This window comes from Alosa sapidissima, chromosome 16 (genome assembly GCF_018492685.1).
Source record: "Alosa sapidissima isolate fAloSap1 chromosome 16, fAloSap1.pri, whole genome shotgun sequence".
Classification (NCBI taxonomy): Eukaryota; Metazoa; Chordata; class Actinopteri; order Clupeiformes; family Clupeidae; genus Alosa; species Alosa sapidissima.
In genome coordinates, this window is record NC_055972.1 from 9830145 (window position 1) to 9849241 (window position 19097).

The 19097-nt window shown below is 39.7% G+C and overlaps 2 protein-coding genes across 2 annotated transcripts in view; both read right to left on the reverse strand.

The window, feature by feature from the left end:
* Positions 1-10471, reverse strand: part of LOC121684964 (C-reactive protein-like) — a 113478-nt gene extending 103007 nt beyond the window's left edge. Inside the window, exon 1 of the mRNA XM_042065139.1 lies at positions 10388-10471. The gene's annotated coding sequence lies outside the window, so the exon portion shown is untranslated. The remainder of the gene's footprint in view (positions 1-10387) is intronic.
* On the reverse strand, positions 2698-9057 carry LOC121684965 (mucosal pentraxin-like). The gene is made up of 3 exons (XM_042065142.1): positions 8986-9057; positions 3436-3538; positions 2698-3250 (listed from the first exon to the last, which is right to left on the reverse strand). Exons 1-3 carry the CDS (start codon positions 9041-9043, stop codon positions 2725-2727), a joined length of 687 nt encoding a protein of 228 aa, XP_041921076.1. The 5' UTR covers positions 9044-9057; the 3' UTR covers positions 2698-2724.
* Positions 10472-19097: the final 8626 nt, after the last annotated feature.

Consider the following 19097-nt stretch of genomic DNA (forward strand, 5'->3'; position numbering starts at 1 on the left):
GCTAATTATTGGATATAGGTCATTGCTATGCATCTGCCAAAGTGTATGGTCATAGTCAGTTACTTTAAGGTAATTGGCACCCCGCATATACGGCAAATAATAGCCTAATATGACAACATTAACAGTTTTCTTTCATTTACCACAAATTCCGGTAATACAGCCTAAACTATGTAGGCATTAAGTCAAGTATCAGTAGCTTGATCCAAGTAGTTAGTGGTTTTATTTGTCGTCTTCCAGAAATTCAAACCAACATGGACGCGCGAGGACGCTCGTGCCCAACACTAAACTCGTGCATGAGCTGTCATCTACCAATCAGCATGTAAAAACTGGTGCCGGAAGTTGCAACCATGTAACGCCATGTTTTCAAAAATGTCGGTGGCCAAATGCCATTCTAAGTGGCTGAAGCTAACCCTTCAAATCCTCAACTGGTTCGCCCTGTCCAGATCTCCCTCCACAGAGCTGCTACTCTTCCTCAGGCCAGTGATGGTCTTCATTCCGTCCCATACCTCCTTCACATTGTTTTTTTTTAAGTGCATGCCTATTTCGTTCACGCATTTTATGTATAATAAGTATTCATTCATGTCTCGAGAACTATAAAATATTTATCAGGTTCAATAAGTAGGAAGAGTCCATGTTCATATGACTTTTTTAGGCTTTGGTGTAAGTTCATATTCTCTGCAATTTGTGTGTCTGTTTATTTTAGCCTAGAAGGTGATGCGCCACATCAGTAATTGATGTCTCTTAAAAATGATGCGTGAGTGAGCAGGACCAAAGTCCTTTTAGGCAAGTCCCTTCACTCGGCGGCCATATTGTAACACTTTTCGGGCACCTATTTCTGAAGAGAGGAAGGAAAGGAGCATGGACAAATGATATGAACCCTCTTGATAGCATAGATGTTAGAAAGCTAGATACCGCATTGGGCTGCAAAACATATGTAAATAGCGCAGTCATCATGATGGGGGCAACAATCACTGGAGGCCAAGGGAGAAACATGTGACTGACTAGAAATCAGACAGGTGTTTCTGATTGCAAGTGTTGCCCATAGACAAAGTAAGGTGTTTGCCCCCAGCAACATGGCGGGTGCGTTCACGTATGCCACCCAATAGAACTTGACGAACGATGTGTTATCTAGCTTTCTAATATCTATGCTTAAAAATATTCGACCGTGAGCGTGAATGGTGGCGTTCGCAACATTTTTGTGCATGCAAAATTTGTACACGAGGCCCCTGTCGAGGTCACCATAGGGAGGAAAAAAAAAAAAATATATATATATATATATCAGTGCTATAACTCAAAGTTATCCAACTAGCGGTTAGTGCAGCCAGGCGGCTACGGGGGCAGATTTTAGACTTTGACTCAGTAACTGGGAAGAAAGTGTAAATTCAGTGTTTGTACAGACAGTCACATATCTTTGTTTCCTTCGACCGCTTCCTAAAGTCCAAACACTGGATTTATACTGTTTCTTCACAATTACTGTGTGACCAACAGGGTGCTTTATACTCACTAAACACTTCACACAATATGGACAGTGCACAAACATACACTGATAAGGTTACACTAGGTTTCAGACACCATACTCAAATAGACACTGCAAACAAATCACTGCTTCTATAGGGAATATTGCACACTGCCCTAAGCCAAGACATGAGAACAAATGCAGACAGACATTAAACAGACACAAACAGAAACAGACAAATATTACAAAGATAAAACTATGACTGGCTGGCCTCCACTGACAAGACAGTCGTGACGCAGACAGGCTAGATTCCGTCACATACACGGGGCGCACAATCAAACAATGAAATATAGTTTCAAGCCCAGAAAAAAAACAGTGGCTGGCTGAACAGACAAAGGCAGTCCTGTTCACATCATAAGCCTAACACTAACCCTAGCCTACATGAATAATTTGGCTACATGATTTTGTACGTTTACTATTTTTTTGGCTGTGGAACTTTAATGATGAAAACGTAATGATTCACATAGGCCATCATTCACATCGTGCAAGTTACAAGACATTTTAGCATTAGCCATGGACGTGACAATAATTTGGATAGCGTAGTAGCGTACGATACCGCGACTGCATAAGACTACAGAAAGAATACAAACAACCCCATATCCGTTTCTGGCGGCGGAGTAATACCGTACCTCACAGCACATCCAATACAAGTCAATGGAGTTGGACAAAAACTACGATAAAACCTGTTGGAAAGAATCTTTTGCAGCGATTTTTGTGTGAGCATATCAGTGAACACCCTTGACCACTCGGTGAGTTTCGCATCTTTGTAAACGAAAGTTTGCATTTTAAAAAGATTGTTCCTATGTAGCGTTGTGGAGGTGCTACCACAGAAACCGAAAATTCTCAGGACAGCAGCATGTGTCCAAATTTCAATCTTAAACGTTCTATTTAATCATAAACTATCTGAAAACAGGGCTTTAAGTGTAAAATACCAAACTTGTCCTTTAAGAGGCACAAACAGTCTAAATTCCGCACTTATAGTTTTGTAGCCGCCTGCTGCGCTATCTACTTGGGGTCAGCCCTATGTTTCCACAGCCCAATAAGTCCCACAGCCCTATGTTTCCACATTTCTAAGAATGTTTTTGTCAGATACATTTTTGAAAGAGGTACAATCAATATATATATATATATATATATATATATATATATATTAAAAAAAACTTGACATAGATAAAATATGCTCATTTTGTTTACCCATTTATTTCTCATTACTGATTATGAAAACAACCATATGTCTGACTGTCCTCAATTACAACATCCCCAACGATGTTGAAATCAAGGGCTCTCCAGTTGATAACATCACCAGGGGTGAAGTTCAGGTCACTAGCAAACCGCTGAATCTCACAAGCAGAAAGGACATAGTCCCACATATGGACATCAGTGATCATCCCTACAAATGACTGGGCTGCATCAAACCCTCCATCCACCGAGTCCTGCTCTTGTCCCAGTACTATGCTTGGCTTTCCATCCAGATTTCCCTTGAATCCGACCTTCCTGGTACTTGAATTCCCATTGATCCAGACCTGAGCCAGTCCGGAGTTGGAATCCCAGGTGCTGCAGATGGAGTACCAGGTGTTCGGCTCATCTGGTAGGCCATTAAATTCAGAGTTTACGCCACGTGTGTGCACTTCAAAACGGCCTTTGTTTGCGGTTTTGAAGATTAGGAAGTCATTGTTATTGGCGGTGGATGCAGTAGAAAAAAGAGAGTAGGATCGAGTAAGGTCGGTAAAGAACCTGTAAAAGAAAAACAATGCCATTGTTTCATGTAGGTATGGATGGATTTTGTAGTGTACTGTTGGATCCAATCTAGCATGAGGGGCAACTTGATAAGAGACAATATAGGTTACATGGTATGGAGTATATGAAATATAGAGAAAAGAAGACGGCGTATCCTGTCAATATAGAGCACCAAGACCAACCTGAGGCAGACTGTCACAGAGGTGAAGTTATTTCCTGATGGCAGGAGTCTGACACGAGCAACGCTGGACTCCACAGGAAACGTAAACATTTTACCTGACAGATCTGTTTGGATAACAGTGAGAAGGAAATAGTTATCTGATCAGGTGTTTTATTATAAGAATACATGTATTGCAAGCAAAGCCGTAACCATGGAGTCAACATTGAGTCATGAGCTGTAGCCATGGAGTCAACATAAGTTTATGTTTTCTTTTAAACAATAACGTCTAATAATACAGTTTCTCATTTTTATGTGCCAGTCTCTTATCTTATGCTATTGAGGGTTGAACAGATTACATTTATTTACATTTATTAATTTAACAGACGCTTTTATCCAAAGCGACTTTGTGTCAATTATATTTCAAGGGCCATTGGCCCCGTAGCATCTCTGGGTTAAGTGCCTTGTTCAAGGGAACAATGGTAGAAGCCAGGTATAGAAATAAGAAAGTAAGTCCAGATATTGTGCTTTCTGGGTATGCCTTTGTGTGGCTATATTAATGCTTATTATACGGCTCTTCACAATGCTAGTAGAACGCTCCATTGGCTTGAATGGGATTTCCCAACGTTCTACGGTAAAATAAATTCATGTAATTACCACTGCAAACATATAATTACCTCTGTCAATGGCAACAGGTTTTGTGCTGCTGATCATATCACTGCGCAAGTATTCCGGTCACTTCTTACATTGGAACTTCATTCAAAAGTGAAAGCAGACAGTTGATCAGCTGTGTTCTAAAGAATGTTTGATTCAAGTTCAGCGTGTGTTGTGAACTATTTGTTTCTCAGCAAAAGCCACGACGAAACAGTAACAAATAAGTGTAAAGAGGCATATCGTGGGGTTTATTTTTTTTCGTTTTGGCAAGTAGCCGTATATTAAGCGGGATAATGTATAGAACGCCGGTCATTATGGGAAAATAAGTCCCGTTTCGCCCTGAAGGGACTTATTTTCCCATAATGACCGGCGTTCTATACATTATCCCTTACATATATAGGGCCCTATCGTACACCTGGCGGAAAGCACAATGTAAGGCTTATTCTTATCTTGCTTTTTTTTTTTTAATATATTTTTGGGCTTTTTATGTCTTTAATGTGACAGGACAGTAGAGAATGACAGGAGTGGGAGAGAGAGTCAGGGTGGGATCCGGAAAGGACCACGGGGCGGGAATCGAACCCGGGTCGCCGGCATACAGTGCAGGTGCCCCAGCCAGTTGCGCCACAGCTGGGGCCTTATTCTTATCTTTCATCCAATAAAGTGATGAATGTTTATTTTATTAGACCTTGCGCCCAGGGGTGTGGCATTTAACACCATCAAAATACTGGTGCACTGTTTGAAGTTGTGCTGCTTGCTTTTTAAAGGGAATGACAGGTGTCACTCATTGGTTTAAAGGATGTTACGCCCAAAACACACCCATGACTGATTAAGAAACAGAGGAACTACGCCTTTGAAAAGTGCACCCGGTCTCTGATCACAAAATCATGCCCATAAACATAAAACCTTACACTTTGCGTCTCTGACCATGTGTTTCCGATCGCTACAATAGAGCCCAGGGTCATAGCGTAGTCTAGTCTAGAGTGCAATTGTTTTGATTTGAATATTGTTTACATGATCACATCAGATAGAAAATGATACAGCACTACCTTAGTTAAACTGAAAAACAGTAGCCTACTGATCAAGAGCTATAGGAGAGGAAGTGCATAGAAGGCAGTGCATAATTTCTCAGAAATAATGACCAATCTGTACATCTGCTTTTTTTCCGTTGGTATTTCATAATTCCATGGTGTTGTACAACTTTCACATACAGCGATGTGCGATGGCTCAAGAGAGGATTATTGTGCAAGTCAAGTCAGTGTTTTTATCATCTCACCTCTACACTCCTTTTCTGTCAGATATTCAACATTTCAGCATGCCATTTTCCAGGTTGTAACAAGTGATTATTTAGCATTTTGAGCATTTTTGAATATTGGGGGTTATGTCCCCCTCAAAGTATTATGATAATTATGACCGCCGCGCAGCGAAGCGGCGGTCATATAGGTTTAGTCAGATTTTTTTTTTTTTTTTCTTTTTCGCATGCCCAAATTTCCGTCAATGAGTCCCGGGACACTGAAAGACCGGGGTACACGAAACTTGGTGGGCATGTAACCCCACATGGATAGCATGGAACCATCGTTTTTCGTTTTGATCTGTAGCCCCCCCGCTGGACTGGACCCCCCGAAAGGAGGGTAGGGCAGACACAGTTTTCTGTGAATATCTCGAAAACCGTAGGGTTTAGGAGGACCATTTTTTTTTTGTATGTTGATCTCAAGGGGCCATGTCAACCCATTCCATAACCACTCATTTCATGTATAGCGCCACCTAGTTAAACACAAAAAAGTAAAAATGAGGTGTTGTAATTGAAGGTATCTGTGACCTAACATAGTCAAAACTGCACGAAATTGGAAGTGTAGGATCATTATGACACCCTCTGTATGCACGCCAAGTTTCGTGGAATTCCGTTCATGGGGGGCCACACAATAAATTAATTTATGTTACTATACACCAACTGGCCTGTAGGTGGCCGGAGACAGTTTTCTGTGAATATCTCGAGAACTGTAGGGCCTAGGAGGTCCACCTTTTTTATGTATGTTGGTCTTAAGGGGGCATGTCAACCCATCCCATTACCACTTATTTCATGTATAGCGCCACCTAGTTAAAAATTAAAAAGCAAAAAATTAGGTGTTTTCATCTCAATATCTCTGGCTGACAAGGTCAAAACTGCACGAAATTAAAAGTGTAGGATCATTATGACACCCTCTGAATGCATGCCAAGTTTTGTGTACTTTCGTTCATGGGGGGCCTTACAATAAAATAATTTATGTGTACATTTAGTGACGTACACCAACAAGGATTCCCGGGACACTGAAAGACCGGGGTACACAAAACTTGGTGGGCATGTACCCCCACATGGATAGCATGGAACCGTCATTTTTCGTTTTCATCTGCAGCCCCCCCGCTGGACTGGACCCCCCGAAAGGAGGGTAGGGCAGACACAGTTCTCTGTGAATCTTTTATGGTATGTTGGTCTCAAGGGCCCACATCAACCTGGCTCATTATCACTCATTTGTGATTTGCCCCCCCCCCCCCCCCGGTAAAAAATGAAAATCAGTAGGATTAAAAGAAAGCCAAAATAAATATTCATCATCATCATCATGGCTGCATTTTCAGTATTAGCGAGAAGTAGTCGTTTGTCCACTAGATGGCGCATCGTTGCAGTGAGACGTAATTTTGTTGGAAGTTAAAAGTGGGTTGGAAAAAACAATGGACTCTTCATACAAGGACTGTAATTTACCGCAGCGAACATCTAATAAGGATAGGACGATGTTCACATGAAGTGTAATTCCCATTTCTTCTTGAAGCCGAAATAAATCTGAGGATGTTTATCGGACATGCTTGGTTTTTACCGCAGGTACGTTAATCTTGTAATATCAATAAGGACCTAGGTAATGTTACCGTTAGCGTTGGTTGAGTGATGGAGGCATTTGATTTATTGCATTTGTAGAAAACTATACATGCGGTTATACCAAGCAAATGTATAGCAGCACTGTTTGTATCTTTCGACTGTCATTTATTGCACGTGCTACAAAATCATTCTGTGCAATGGAAGATTTACCAACGTTACACCGGTCTGATACAGTTTTGCCTATACATGCGTGAGACTGAGACGCCTGTTTACTTTGTTTTAAGTGCGTGCAGGGTGTGAGAGGGGAATCGATGTGCTTTGATTACAGCTTGGTAGTTGTAGTCTGTGAAATTAAAAAGCACGTGTGTGTGAAGTATCCAAACAATGACACCTTCATTTCATTATGGCTGCTTTAGCAAAACACCTTAAGCTACTGTGTAGTGGGTCCCATTTAGAAGTGGCTACTTCATTCACGCTTTCCTTGACTCATGGAGCTGCGTGAATGTTATTACAACTTTTCGCCACGATATGACAGTTTAAGTCCGCTTGATACTGTAAGGCGTAAGCCATTGGTTTCCAAAGGAGATTTTATTTGTGTCGCCAGCATAGCCTATTGACAATTTATGTTGTAAATAGGCCTACCTTATAATCCTACCTGTAGCTTAGGGAAGCTTTCTATTAGGATCTAGTTTGTTAGTTACCGTTTTGTCATAACTCCCTGATGCATTTTTGCATTTAGAATAGCCAGAGCGTGTATATCTCAATCGGAAAATTAAACAATATCGGGTACCTATGGACTAGGCTGGGTGAACCCAGCCTGATCTGCCCGCTATTTATTTTTTGATTTCTTAAAAGATTGAGCTTGGTCTGATGAAAGCCAGACTAGCCATGGACCTCAGTTAAACAATGCAAGGGAACATGAATCAGCCTATATTTGCACTAACAATAACGGACAAAAGCTCTTCAACTTTGGCCCGTTAAAATGTGTATGAACAGTCTAGCGACGCATTTCATCAAGGCCCATTTGGACATGTCAGTTATTTGCACCACTGGTTAGATGTAAAACAGCATTTCGTTTCAGACTAGGCTACTGTTACTTAATTTGTGCATTAACAATAACGTTTCAGACTACTGTTACTTAATTTGTGCATTGACAATAAAGTATTACATGAACTAAAGATGACTAAAATCTTATGTAGAAGAAGAAACATTCACAAAAAATCCATCCATCCAAAAATGACCTTTGTTTTTGATAGCTGTTGAAAACGGCATGAACTGACAGAGATGTTTTTGTTTAAAAATACATAAAAAATAAATAAAATTATGCTGATACCTTTTGCTTTTCCCAAATACAATGTAGCCTACAGGTGTAAGTTACCTTTCATCAATCCAGTTGCAATGGATGAACTGTGATGAACTGCCCTACTTGTGATTGTTTAGAGATTTTAAAGGTTTTATAACAATTCTACATCTTCTTTGGCTATTCTACAATCTATTCACCTTTTCAGCACCAGTAGGGTACTTTCTGTGCAGCCGCACACACACAGGCATGCCAAACAAGCATACACAAAAGTTTCAAGAGTGGGGGATGGAGTAAAATATGGAGACAAATTGAAGTGTGATTTATTTTCGCGGAACGGATGTACAGGACTGAGCGGCGGTCATATTTTGTACCGCTATGCGGTACATCTAGTTTATGACCTTGATTGCAAGAAATATTAAGGTACAGTATACCGTTGTGTGCAGAATACAGTAATAGCAGTGTGTTTTAAACTGAATAGAGCTAATCCTTAGAAAAATGCAAACAATGCTATTTCTTTGAACAGCCTAACATTACTTTTTCTTCACTTTCTGTAAATCAAACTTGATCAATTTTGGTCATGTTTTGATTTGAAATTGAATGTGCAGTGTTCCCAATGCATTGATATTATGGAATTAACAGCTATTCTAAGGATTGAGCTTTATTAAATGTTTAAAAACACACTGTTGTTATTCTGCACACAACTGTATGTCAAGCTTGATATCAATAATTGTCAAACATTTGGTAATACAAGTAGCTTCTTTTTTCCACCTTACCTCGAGGAACAGCACAACAGGCTGTGAAAAGGATGCTTGCGATAAAAAACGTCTGCATCCTTCAAAAGAAATCTGAAAATAAATTTTAGAAATGTGAAGATTTCTTCAAAACACCCTTCAGTGTTTCCCCTACAATGTATTTAACAGCGGCGCAGCGCCGCCGCAGGATTTTCAGCGCCGCTGCAACATAATATCAAGAGATTCACTTAACACACTGTAAAAGCACAACGGCCAACGTCATCTCGAAATTGTTTTCTGAAAGTCATGAGTAAGTTAAGTGCATCAAATCCGCACTTAGCCTCTCATTATTCAGGACATATAAGCGGCATGTGTCAGGTGATTACAAGCCCAAAGACAAGTCTGCAGCCCATATGGCTAGCCTACGTTCTGAACAGGTTACATTGTTTAGCTATCCGACTGATGGGGTCTTGCTCCGCCACAGTGTAGCCTATGGCGTCATCGTTCACTTGTAGGTTACACAATAAATAGCCTACTTATAGGCCTGGTGACAATAAAAAATGATATTAGTTATATTTCATCACGACGCTGCTTGTAGCCTATGCCATATGTTAAGCTTGAGCAATTCCTCTGATCCAAAGCCTGCTTTGACACATTGACACTAATGTGAAACATGAATCCTCCTCTCCTAGCCTACATCAAATAAAAGAAACCAATTCATGATTACCGAAATTAATTTAACATGGGGGGAAAAAAGTTTGTTGCAATTTAGCCTACTGTTGTGATGCGGTTCTTTCTGCTGATTGGATTTACCGCCATGTCGTCAACTCTGAGAACTCTTGCTCCGGCTGACAATTTTATCCAGAGAGCTGATTTCCCAAAGATGAGCCTCCATCAACATTCAACGACAAATTATTAAAACGTAAGTAATGCAATAGAGTAAACCAATGTGCTACAAGGTGTATGGTCTTAACGTTAATTGTAGCCTAGACTTGTAACGTTAGCGTAGGGCTATATGTAATGTTTGCATGGGAAAGCTAGGCGAACACAGTCTAGGCCTGTTTAAACTGTCTGATAGTTAAAGGAAATATGAGCATATGTTGGCATATACGTATAGCCTAAATTCTGTCCACTTAGCTATAATAGGCTATCACAAACAGACCTTTTCTACGTTTACGGCATTAGACATATAGGAGCCTACATTCTCTTATCAGAAAGACGTGTTCTCATAACTTCAGCGTTCTCTTGACGGTGAGACGAACGGTTGCACTTCAATCAAGTAGCCTAGGTCTTTTGAGTTAATTGTGAAACACTGCCCTTAAATAAAATGTGCAGTACTTTTTATGCAATTAGAATATACTTATACATTCTAATTTAATACAGAAACTCCACTTTTGACTTGAAACTATTGTGCTTGTAGTCTGAAAAAAAAGTTCACACTTACCTTCCCTATGACCTAGTTAAGACGGGTTGTCACTGTGACTCTCCTGTCTGGGTAGCTTGTACTCAACTCCAGGGCCAGCGATGCCTTATAAACCCTCAAGGGGAGTGGCCAAAGGACAGGTGTGAGCTATTCTACTCTGAGAACAATGGATTTGTACATATTGTGCAATTAAGGATAAAAAGAAACCCAGCCTTTACAGGAAGAAAGCCCTGGTGTTGATCAATATTTCAAAAGGCTCTGCTTGACTTTTTCCTTTTCACAAATAATCGGAACAAATCTGGGAAACTGTGAGTGACATGGTATTTACCATAGGAGTGTAGAGGTATAATACGCAGGATAATAATGGGACAACCCATTGTTTTTCCCTTACCAAAAAAAGTGTACTTAATGTTAATTTTCAAGTAAACTTAAGTGCAGCTGAAGTATAATCCCCAAGTTTACTTTATGTAGTAAGTTCATTAGTAAAAAGGTGCTTGAGGTATACTTGTAAACATACTATTTTATTACTTCTTCGGACCCACTTGTCCCACTTTTCAGTTTATAATAGTACTAGTAAAGATACTAGTTAAACTTCTAGCACAATTTTAGTTCATTATAATATACTTCAGTCTCTGGCTACAAGTAAGTAAATATACCTAGACTTTTTCATCAGTATAAGTATATTAAGTATATTTAAGTATAAGTACCAAGTATAGGCTAGATATACAAACCTATATTTATGCTTATCAGTATAAGCCAAGTATAAATCAATTTAGTGTATCTCTGATTAGTACACAAAAAGTAAGCTATTTAGTTCAAAATTAGTAGATCAACAGTGCACTTCCATAAATTCCTTTTTGCTAAGGGTTGTCATTGGATTGCTTGTTTATTTGAGGCCTATAGAGCTAGGACTGGCATCATGTTTTTGTTTGTTTTATGTAATGTTCATAATTTTATGTTCTGTTAATTTTTTTGTATTTATTTGTCTAGTTAAATTTATTCACTCTTTGTCATTAATTAGAACAATGCCAATGAACATTATCTGAAGACAGGTAGCACGAGTACTACAAGGAAGTTCCTGCGAAGGAAATATTCATTTTGCCAAACTCAATCTTGTTTGCACACTCAACTATGTTTTGTGTCTTTGACCATTGTGAAAAAAAAAATGATTAGTGCACTTAACACAATCAAGCAATCTTTGTCTGAGTATTTACACTTTGACATAACTTAATTGATTGAAAACTTAATTAGGCCTTGTAATGGTATTTACATTATGACCACTAGTTGGCGATGTTTGGTTACTAGAGAGATTAAGCTTTACCTGGGAATAGCAGAACAAGTGTAACGAGATAACCATGCAAGGATGTAAATAAAGACACCAACTGAGAAATAACAAGTCATTTTATTAAGAACCCATAACATTACAGGCCTATTATTTCTTTAGCGAATTTCGTTTTTTATTGTTAATTTCCATATCATGTTAATTACACATACTGTCGATAATAAAAAAGTAGAAAGGGGTGGGGTAACATAAAGTTTCTCTCTACTCCAGCGAGGACGGAGGATCACACAGATGACACACAAGGAAATAGTTTATCCACCTCTAAACAGTTTAAGAACTTTACGATGTCAAAATGTAACAATGCCATGGTACATGGATGCTACTTTTAAGTCCGCTCTCCACCACGTAGCAGATCTGACTTTATTCCACTTAAACGCACCTTGCGCGTGCAGGAGAGAGGTTTGTCATTGTAAATAGAGTGGCAGATTCCAGCTGGCTTGTCACTGTGTAGCCAAAAGCATCAATCTTCCCCCGTAGCGGCAACTGGTTTTCAACCAAGAACCCAACTACATCTATTAGTGATGATGACACATAATACTGATTGTTCCTTAGTTGGATTGATAAGGGTTGATACATCATTCCCTGTATTGCAACGCATCTCCCTCTCCTTCCACATTGCATAACAAGACATGTGGTCCCTTCGAAGTTTCATGTTTATGAAATCCACGGTCTTTGGTCATGGCGTGTTTCCAGTTACGATAGCCCACACTCGCGAAGGCATCCAATGTTCCAGAATTTCTAGAGAAGCTGAATATCCGACAGCAAAAACAAAATGCTGCGTCTGCCTTCACACTGTACTCCAACCACTCTATGTGTGAAACCATTTATCAACAAATGATCATGAATCAGCTCCCCCAAATTTCAGTTTTTTGAGTGCTACCCGAGCAAATAAAAGAGGTGGAGGGATAGCCACAATTTTCAAGACGTCTTTTCAGTGCAACCAGTCGTCATTCGGTGACTTTACCTTATTTGAATATCTGTGTGCACGCATTAAGTCTTCTCCTCAGATTTTATTACTGACAATTTACAGGCCTCCAAAACATTCAGCAAAAGTTTTTCTTGAAGAGCTAGGTGAACTGCTATCAGTCGTTTGCATAGAGTTTGACTGTCTTATATCAGGGGATCTAAACTTACATGTGGATAATCCTGAAAACAATTACGCCAAGGAATTCATTGCACTAATCGATAGTTTCTCCCTAACACAGCATGTAAAGGGGCCAACACACTCTTTCGGCCATACCCTTGACCTTGTTATCACAAAGGGTCTCGATGTCTCTACAGCTGTTAAAGACCTGGCCTTATCTGATCATTTCTGCGTGTTCTTTGATGTGTCTTGGTCCCCACACACTCAAAACACAGCTATTATTGCAAAAAGGAGAATCATAAATGATCATACAAGTGCTCTCTTTGAGCAAGCACTTTCACTAAAGTCAAGTCAACTGTCAGACTCTGTAGAAGACTTATTTGATCACTTTAATGCAAAAATGGCAAACATTATGGATGACATTGCTCCATTACAATTCAAGAAAGTTAAGGACAAACAGAAAGCACCATGGAGGCAAAATCCAGCAGTTAAACTTCTAAAAAGAGAGTGTAGGAAGACTGAAAGAAAATGGCGTAAATACAAACTTCAGATCCACTATGAAATCCATAAAGAGATGCTCCGCACATATAACTCTGAAATATGCAAAGCAAGACAGTCCTTTTTACATTATCAATAGAAGTTCAAATAACACTCGTATTCTATTTTCAACTGTTGATAAATTAACAAATCCCCCCTTACAATTAGCGCCTGAACTTCTCTCAGCTAATAAATGCAATGCATGAGTTTTCATCTTTTTTTAAATGTAAAATTGACAAAATCAGACTCAACATATCTGCTCAATTACCAACCTGAACTTCCAGCAACAAACAGAGGGAAACTAAACTTGATGTCAGAGTTCAGCTTGATAGACTAAACACTTGAAAAAACGGTACAGAATCTCAGCTCTTCCACATGTGTCTTAGACACTCTGCCTACCAATTTCTTCAAAACTGTTTTTCATCTCATAGCGGCGGATGTCCTTCAAATTGTAAATGTATCACTGCTGTCTGGCACTTTTCCTAAGTCACTGAAAACAGCTGTTGTAAAGCCACGTCTCAAGAAGAATAACCTAGATGCCTCCATGCTAAACAATTACAGGCCCATATCCAATCTACCTTTTATTGTCAAAATTATTGAAAAAGTAGTCTTTAATCAATTTACCACCTTCCTAACATCAAATGGGTATTTTGATTACTTTCAGTCTGGTTTTCGGGCAAATCACAGCACTGAAACAGCTCTCATTAAAGTTTTCAATGACATACGCCTCAACACAGATTCAGGTAAAACATCAGTCCTAGTGCTACTGGACCTTAGTGCAGCATTTGACACTGTTGATCACAATATTTTACTACACAGACTAGAACACTGGGTTGGATTTACAGGCATAGTTATCAGCTGGCTAAAATCATATCTACAAGAAAGGAGCTTCTTTGTTGCCATCGGAAACTGTACCTCAACACCAACGTCCTTGACCTGTGGTGTTCCCCAGGGGTCGATCTTGGGGCCACTATTATTCAACCTCTATATGCTCCCACTTGGACAAATCATCCAAAATAACTTGATTTCATATCATAGCTATGCAGATGACACACAAAGCCCTGTCACCAAACGACTATGGTCCTCTTGAATCTATGTGTCAGTGTATAGAACAAATCAACACCTGGATGTCTCAAAATTTTCTTTAGCTGAACAAAGAAAAAAATGAAGTAATTATATTTGGTAAAAAGGAAGAAAGACTTAGGGTTGCCACTCTCCTTGACACAAAAGGGTTGAAGGCAAAGGATACAGTTAAAAATCTTGGTGTATTAATTGACAGTGATCTAAATTTCAACAGCCACATGAAAATGATACTGTAACTAAATCAGCGTTTTACCACCTCAAAAATATTGCCAAACTCAGAGGGCTGATGTCAAAATATGACTTAGAAAAACTCATTCATGCATTTATCTCCAGCAGGGTTGATTATTGCAATGGACTGTTCACAGGCCTTCCTAAAAAGACTATTAAAGAGCATCAGGTGATACAAAATGGAGCAGCTAGGATTCTAACAAAATTCTTAAGTCCTTGCACTGGCTTCCAGTAAGTCACAGAATTGACTTTAAAGCACTATTGCTTGTTTATAAATCAGTAAATGGAGCAGGACCTAAATACCTGTCAGACATGCTTCAGCAGTACACACCTTCTCGTCCTCTCAGGTCCCAGGTGAAAAACCTGCTAGTACTGTAAAACCTACTGTTAGAACTAAACATGGTGAAGCAGCTTTTAGCTGCTATGCGGCTCAGCTGTGGAACCAACTTTCGGATTACATCAAAAAGGCCCCAACTGTAGCCAGTTTTAAATCTAGACTTAAGACCAAACTGTTCTCAGATCTGCCTTGATAATTATTCTACTTTGTCTTTTATTACTTTTTTACTACTTTTGCCTTTGTTTTTTGCTTACTAATTATTCTTTATTTTTAAATTATTTTACGTTGTGTTTTATGTTTTCTTTTTATTAAGATCTTTACCTTTTAACTATTCTTTGACTATATTGCCATTCAATGCTTTTACTTGTTATTATTGTTTGGTTTTGTTTATGTAAAGCACATTGAATGACCTCTGTGTAATGATACGAAACTTTGATACGAAAACATCATTTTTACGAAGGTGTGAAGAGTTAAGCAAGGTGTGTTAGCTTTTGCAAGAGAACTACAATGTTTTGCTGATTGAGTGAAAGGTTTTCCTATTTGTGTGTAGAGTTTTGCAAAAAAAGCCATAGTTACAAAAAATGTGCTTTTTTTTTCTGAATTCTTAAACCCTAACCGTGATTCTTCTAGTACAATTTCTAAAACTATTCATTTGTATAGCAAAATCACTCACTGAGTTTGCAAAACTAAAAGCACAAACATTGCTTTGCACTCAGTTTGCAATTTTGTAACATACACTTTGCAAAACTGTAGGTACAATCTGCACAGCACTCTTTTTGCAGAACTGTAAACACAACTCACTGCTTTACAATCAATTTCCAAATGATCAACACACTCCTAGCAAAACTATACACATGTATGCCTATTATATACACTATTCTGCCAACTGTCTGGCACACTGTCACATCATGAAAACTGTTTTAGATAATTAGTTCACTTTGCAATCAGCCTAAGCAGTAAGCTGTCCGTGTGGAGTACAGTGGAGGGAGCAGCAAGAGTGAGAATTAGAGGAGGCCGAGGAAGAGGACGAGGAGGAAGAGGACGAGGAGGAAGAGGACGCAGAGGTGAAAAAGCGAGAGGGAGAGGACAAGGAGGAGCAAGAGCAGGACGAGGAGGGGGAAGAGGAAGGGTAAGAAGAGGAAGAAATAGCCCTTTTACAGGCAAAAAAAAAAACAGTCTACATGTGGGGATATTGACCAGGCATCATGTCAGGCCTGGATACGGCATTCCAGAATATATTTTCCCTGGTGCCTTGGACTAGAGGACATTGCATGTGATGTAGACGAAATTTTGAGAGAGACGACAGGATTTTTTTTTTCTCAGTGAAATTGCTATTTTGTGTTTTGACTTGGAAAGACACACTTGTGTTTGTTTTGATGTGTGTAAATAAACACCAATACTTGAAGTTTGGATCCCTGTATGTTTACAGAACTATGACAAAAGTATGACCTGAAACAAATCTACAGAGTCCCTTTTGAAAGAAACAGTGAACGTGTAAAACAACTGCGATATGACAATTTGCAGGTAAGCTATAGTATCATTGGTACTGAATCTGGAAGTCCATACTGTAGTGCTGTGCATGGGCCTGCAGTGCTGCATCTGTTTTGTCTTGTCCAGAGAGTGATGGAGCTAGAGGCAGATGCCATGGGTCATGAGCAGCTTTTTGTGGATGAGGCAGGTTTTACAGTAACTTCACTAAAACAAGGAGACGTGGCAGGAACATTACTGGACACCGTGCCATAATCAAAGTCCCAGGACAATGTTGTTCCCTATCATGCAACCCTTGGCCCATATAACACTGCACACATCATTACATTCCTGGATACCTTACATGACATGCTCACTAATGTTCAGAGACCAGAGCAGACCAGATACATCATATGGGACAGTGTTAGTTTCCATAGGGCTGCTTTGGTCCGCAACTGGTTTACAGAATACCCGCTCTTCACTGTACTCAACCTCCCCCCATACTCTCCATTCTTGAATCCAATTGAAGAGTTCTTCTCTGCCTGGCGCTGGAAGGTCTACCGTCATCCCCATCAACACATAGCCCTTTTGTGGGGATATTGACCAGGCATTATGGGCATAGTCCCACATATGGACATCAGTGATCATCCCTACAAATGACTGGGATGCATCAAACCGTCCATCCACTGAGTCCTGGTCTTGTCAGCACTATGTTTAGCTCTCCATCCAGATTTCTCTTGAATCCGACCTTCCTGGTACTTGGATTCCGGTTGATCCAGACCTGAGCCAGTCCGGAGTTGGAATCCCAGGTGCTGGAGATGGAGTACCAGGTGTTTGGTTCGTCTGGTAGGCCATTAAATTGAGAGAATTTGCCACGTGTGGACACATCAAAATGACCTTTGTTTGCTGTTTTGAAGATTAAGTCATTGCTATTGGCAGCGGATGCCGCTGAAAAAAGAGAGTAGGTTCGAGTAAGGTCAGTAAGGAACCTGTAAAAGAAAAACAATGGCATTGTTTCATGTAGGTATGGATGGATTTTGTAGTGTACTGTTGGATCCAATCTAGCATGAGGGGCAACTTGATAAGAGACAATATAGGTTACATGGTATGAGTATATGAAATATAGAGAAAAGAAGACTGCATATCCTGTCAATCATGCATATAAAGCACCAAGACCAACCTGAGGCAGACTGTCACAGAATTGAAGTTATAGCATGTGGGGCAGCTTGATACTTTACAGGCCCTATTTTGGTGATCAGAAATGGATGGTCTGATAAAGGTTTACTTTAAAAGGTTTACGCAAAAGGGTTGTTCTTAGGTTTCTTAATTGGTCATGGGTGTGTTTTGGGCCTATGGTTTAAAGGGATATTCCACCATTTGGGGAATTACACTCATTTCCACCTCTCCTTGAGTTAAACAATTGGGGCCAATTGCTCTGTCAGTTAGCATGGCGCTAGCTGTGCTGCGATTTAAAACCATACTCCTTAAAACCGAGGTTTTGGAGTTTAACACGCAGCTGAGCACTAAGTTGAACGTGATTGCTATGTAACGACTCACACAGGATTAGCTGATTCCAACTTAAACTCGGGTTAAACCAGAACTACTCTGATTTCGAATTTTAACCCAGCAGATGCAGTCTTAACTTAATGGTGGATGCATTTTAGGATCTTGGGGGGGGATATGTTTTTATGATTGTTGCAGCTAAATAAAAGTTTTTTGTGTTATAATTACCAGTAGTTGAAAAGAGATCTCGCACACTGTCCATTCCGCATGCAATTATTCATTAGAACACTACATAACACAACGTTTCGGTCTTAGACCTTCATAATTACCACCAAAAAGTCAATTTTTTCTTATCAAAAGTGATAAAACGCAAATAATGTTGCAATATATTGTGAAATAGTCCTCTGGAAATCTGGAATCTGATTCTTCCATGAAATTCCTTTAAATCAGTCAATCAATTGACGCAAATAGAACTTTACAATGACGAGCAAAAATGATATTGATCGTTGCACTTCACCCCAACTATATAGCTATGGCAAACGATGAAGAGCAGAGACATCTCCACGGCGTTTTACGTTCATGTATGCTTGGGGTGCTTGGAATAGTGGACTGCACCACATTCCACTCGTTTTCCATGGCACCGTGCGTAATCCAGCCTTTATGAATCAACGTAAGGCTCTATAAACTGTCAAATGGTTTGCGATAACAACATGCGCATTCGCAATGTAGCCTAGTAGCGAGATGGCCTGGCAGTGTGCATGATGCACGCATTTTCACCAGCAGCTTACGAACCACACCAAAGGGCAAGCAACATAATAGTCACCTGTGCAGTCCTCCACAATTTGGCAATCGACTGGGATGAGCCACGTTTCCCTCAGCCACAAGGCCTTGGAGGACTTTCATAGGCTACTTCTGTAACTAAGATTTCCGGTAATTTCCGGCACAATGATATCATGCAGCACCTGAAAATAGTCCCCGTAGGCTAACTTCCAGCAACAAGGTTGAGGTGCAGCAGACGAATTGGTTAGTTACCGGATTATTACGCCTGAATGAGAGTATAGTTCCATGTCAAATCAGCCTAGAAAATCACCATGTTTCATTTTCCGTTGGTCTTATTACACTTTCTAACTTGACAGGAAACAAGTTTTAA

Coding starts and splice junctions, on each gene's coding strand:
- LOC121684965 (XM_042065142.1), bottom strand. CDS start 9,043: ATGCAGACGTTTTTTATCGCAAGCATCCTTTTCACAGCCTGTTGTGCT. Junction 3,539..8,985: donor CTGTTGTGCTGTTCCTCGAG/GTAAGGTGGAAA, acceptor TTATCCAAACAG/ATCTGTCAGGTAAAATGTTT. Junction 3,251..3,435: donor TCTGTGACAGTCTGCCTCAG/GTTGGTCTTGGT, acceptor TTTCTTTTACAG/GTTCTTTACCGACCTTACTC.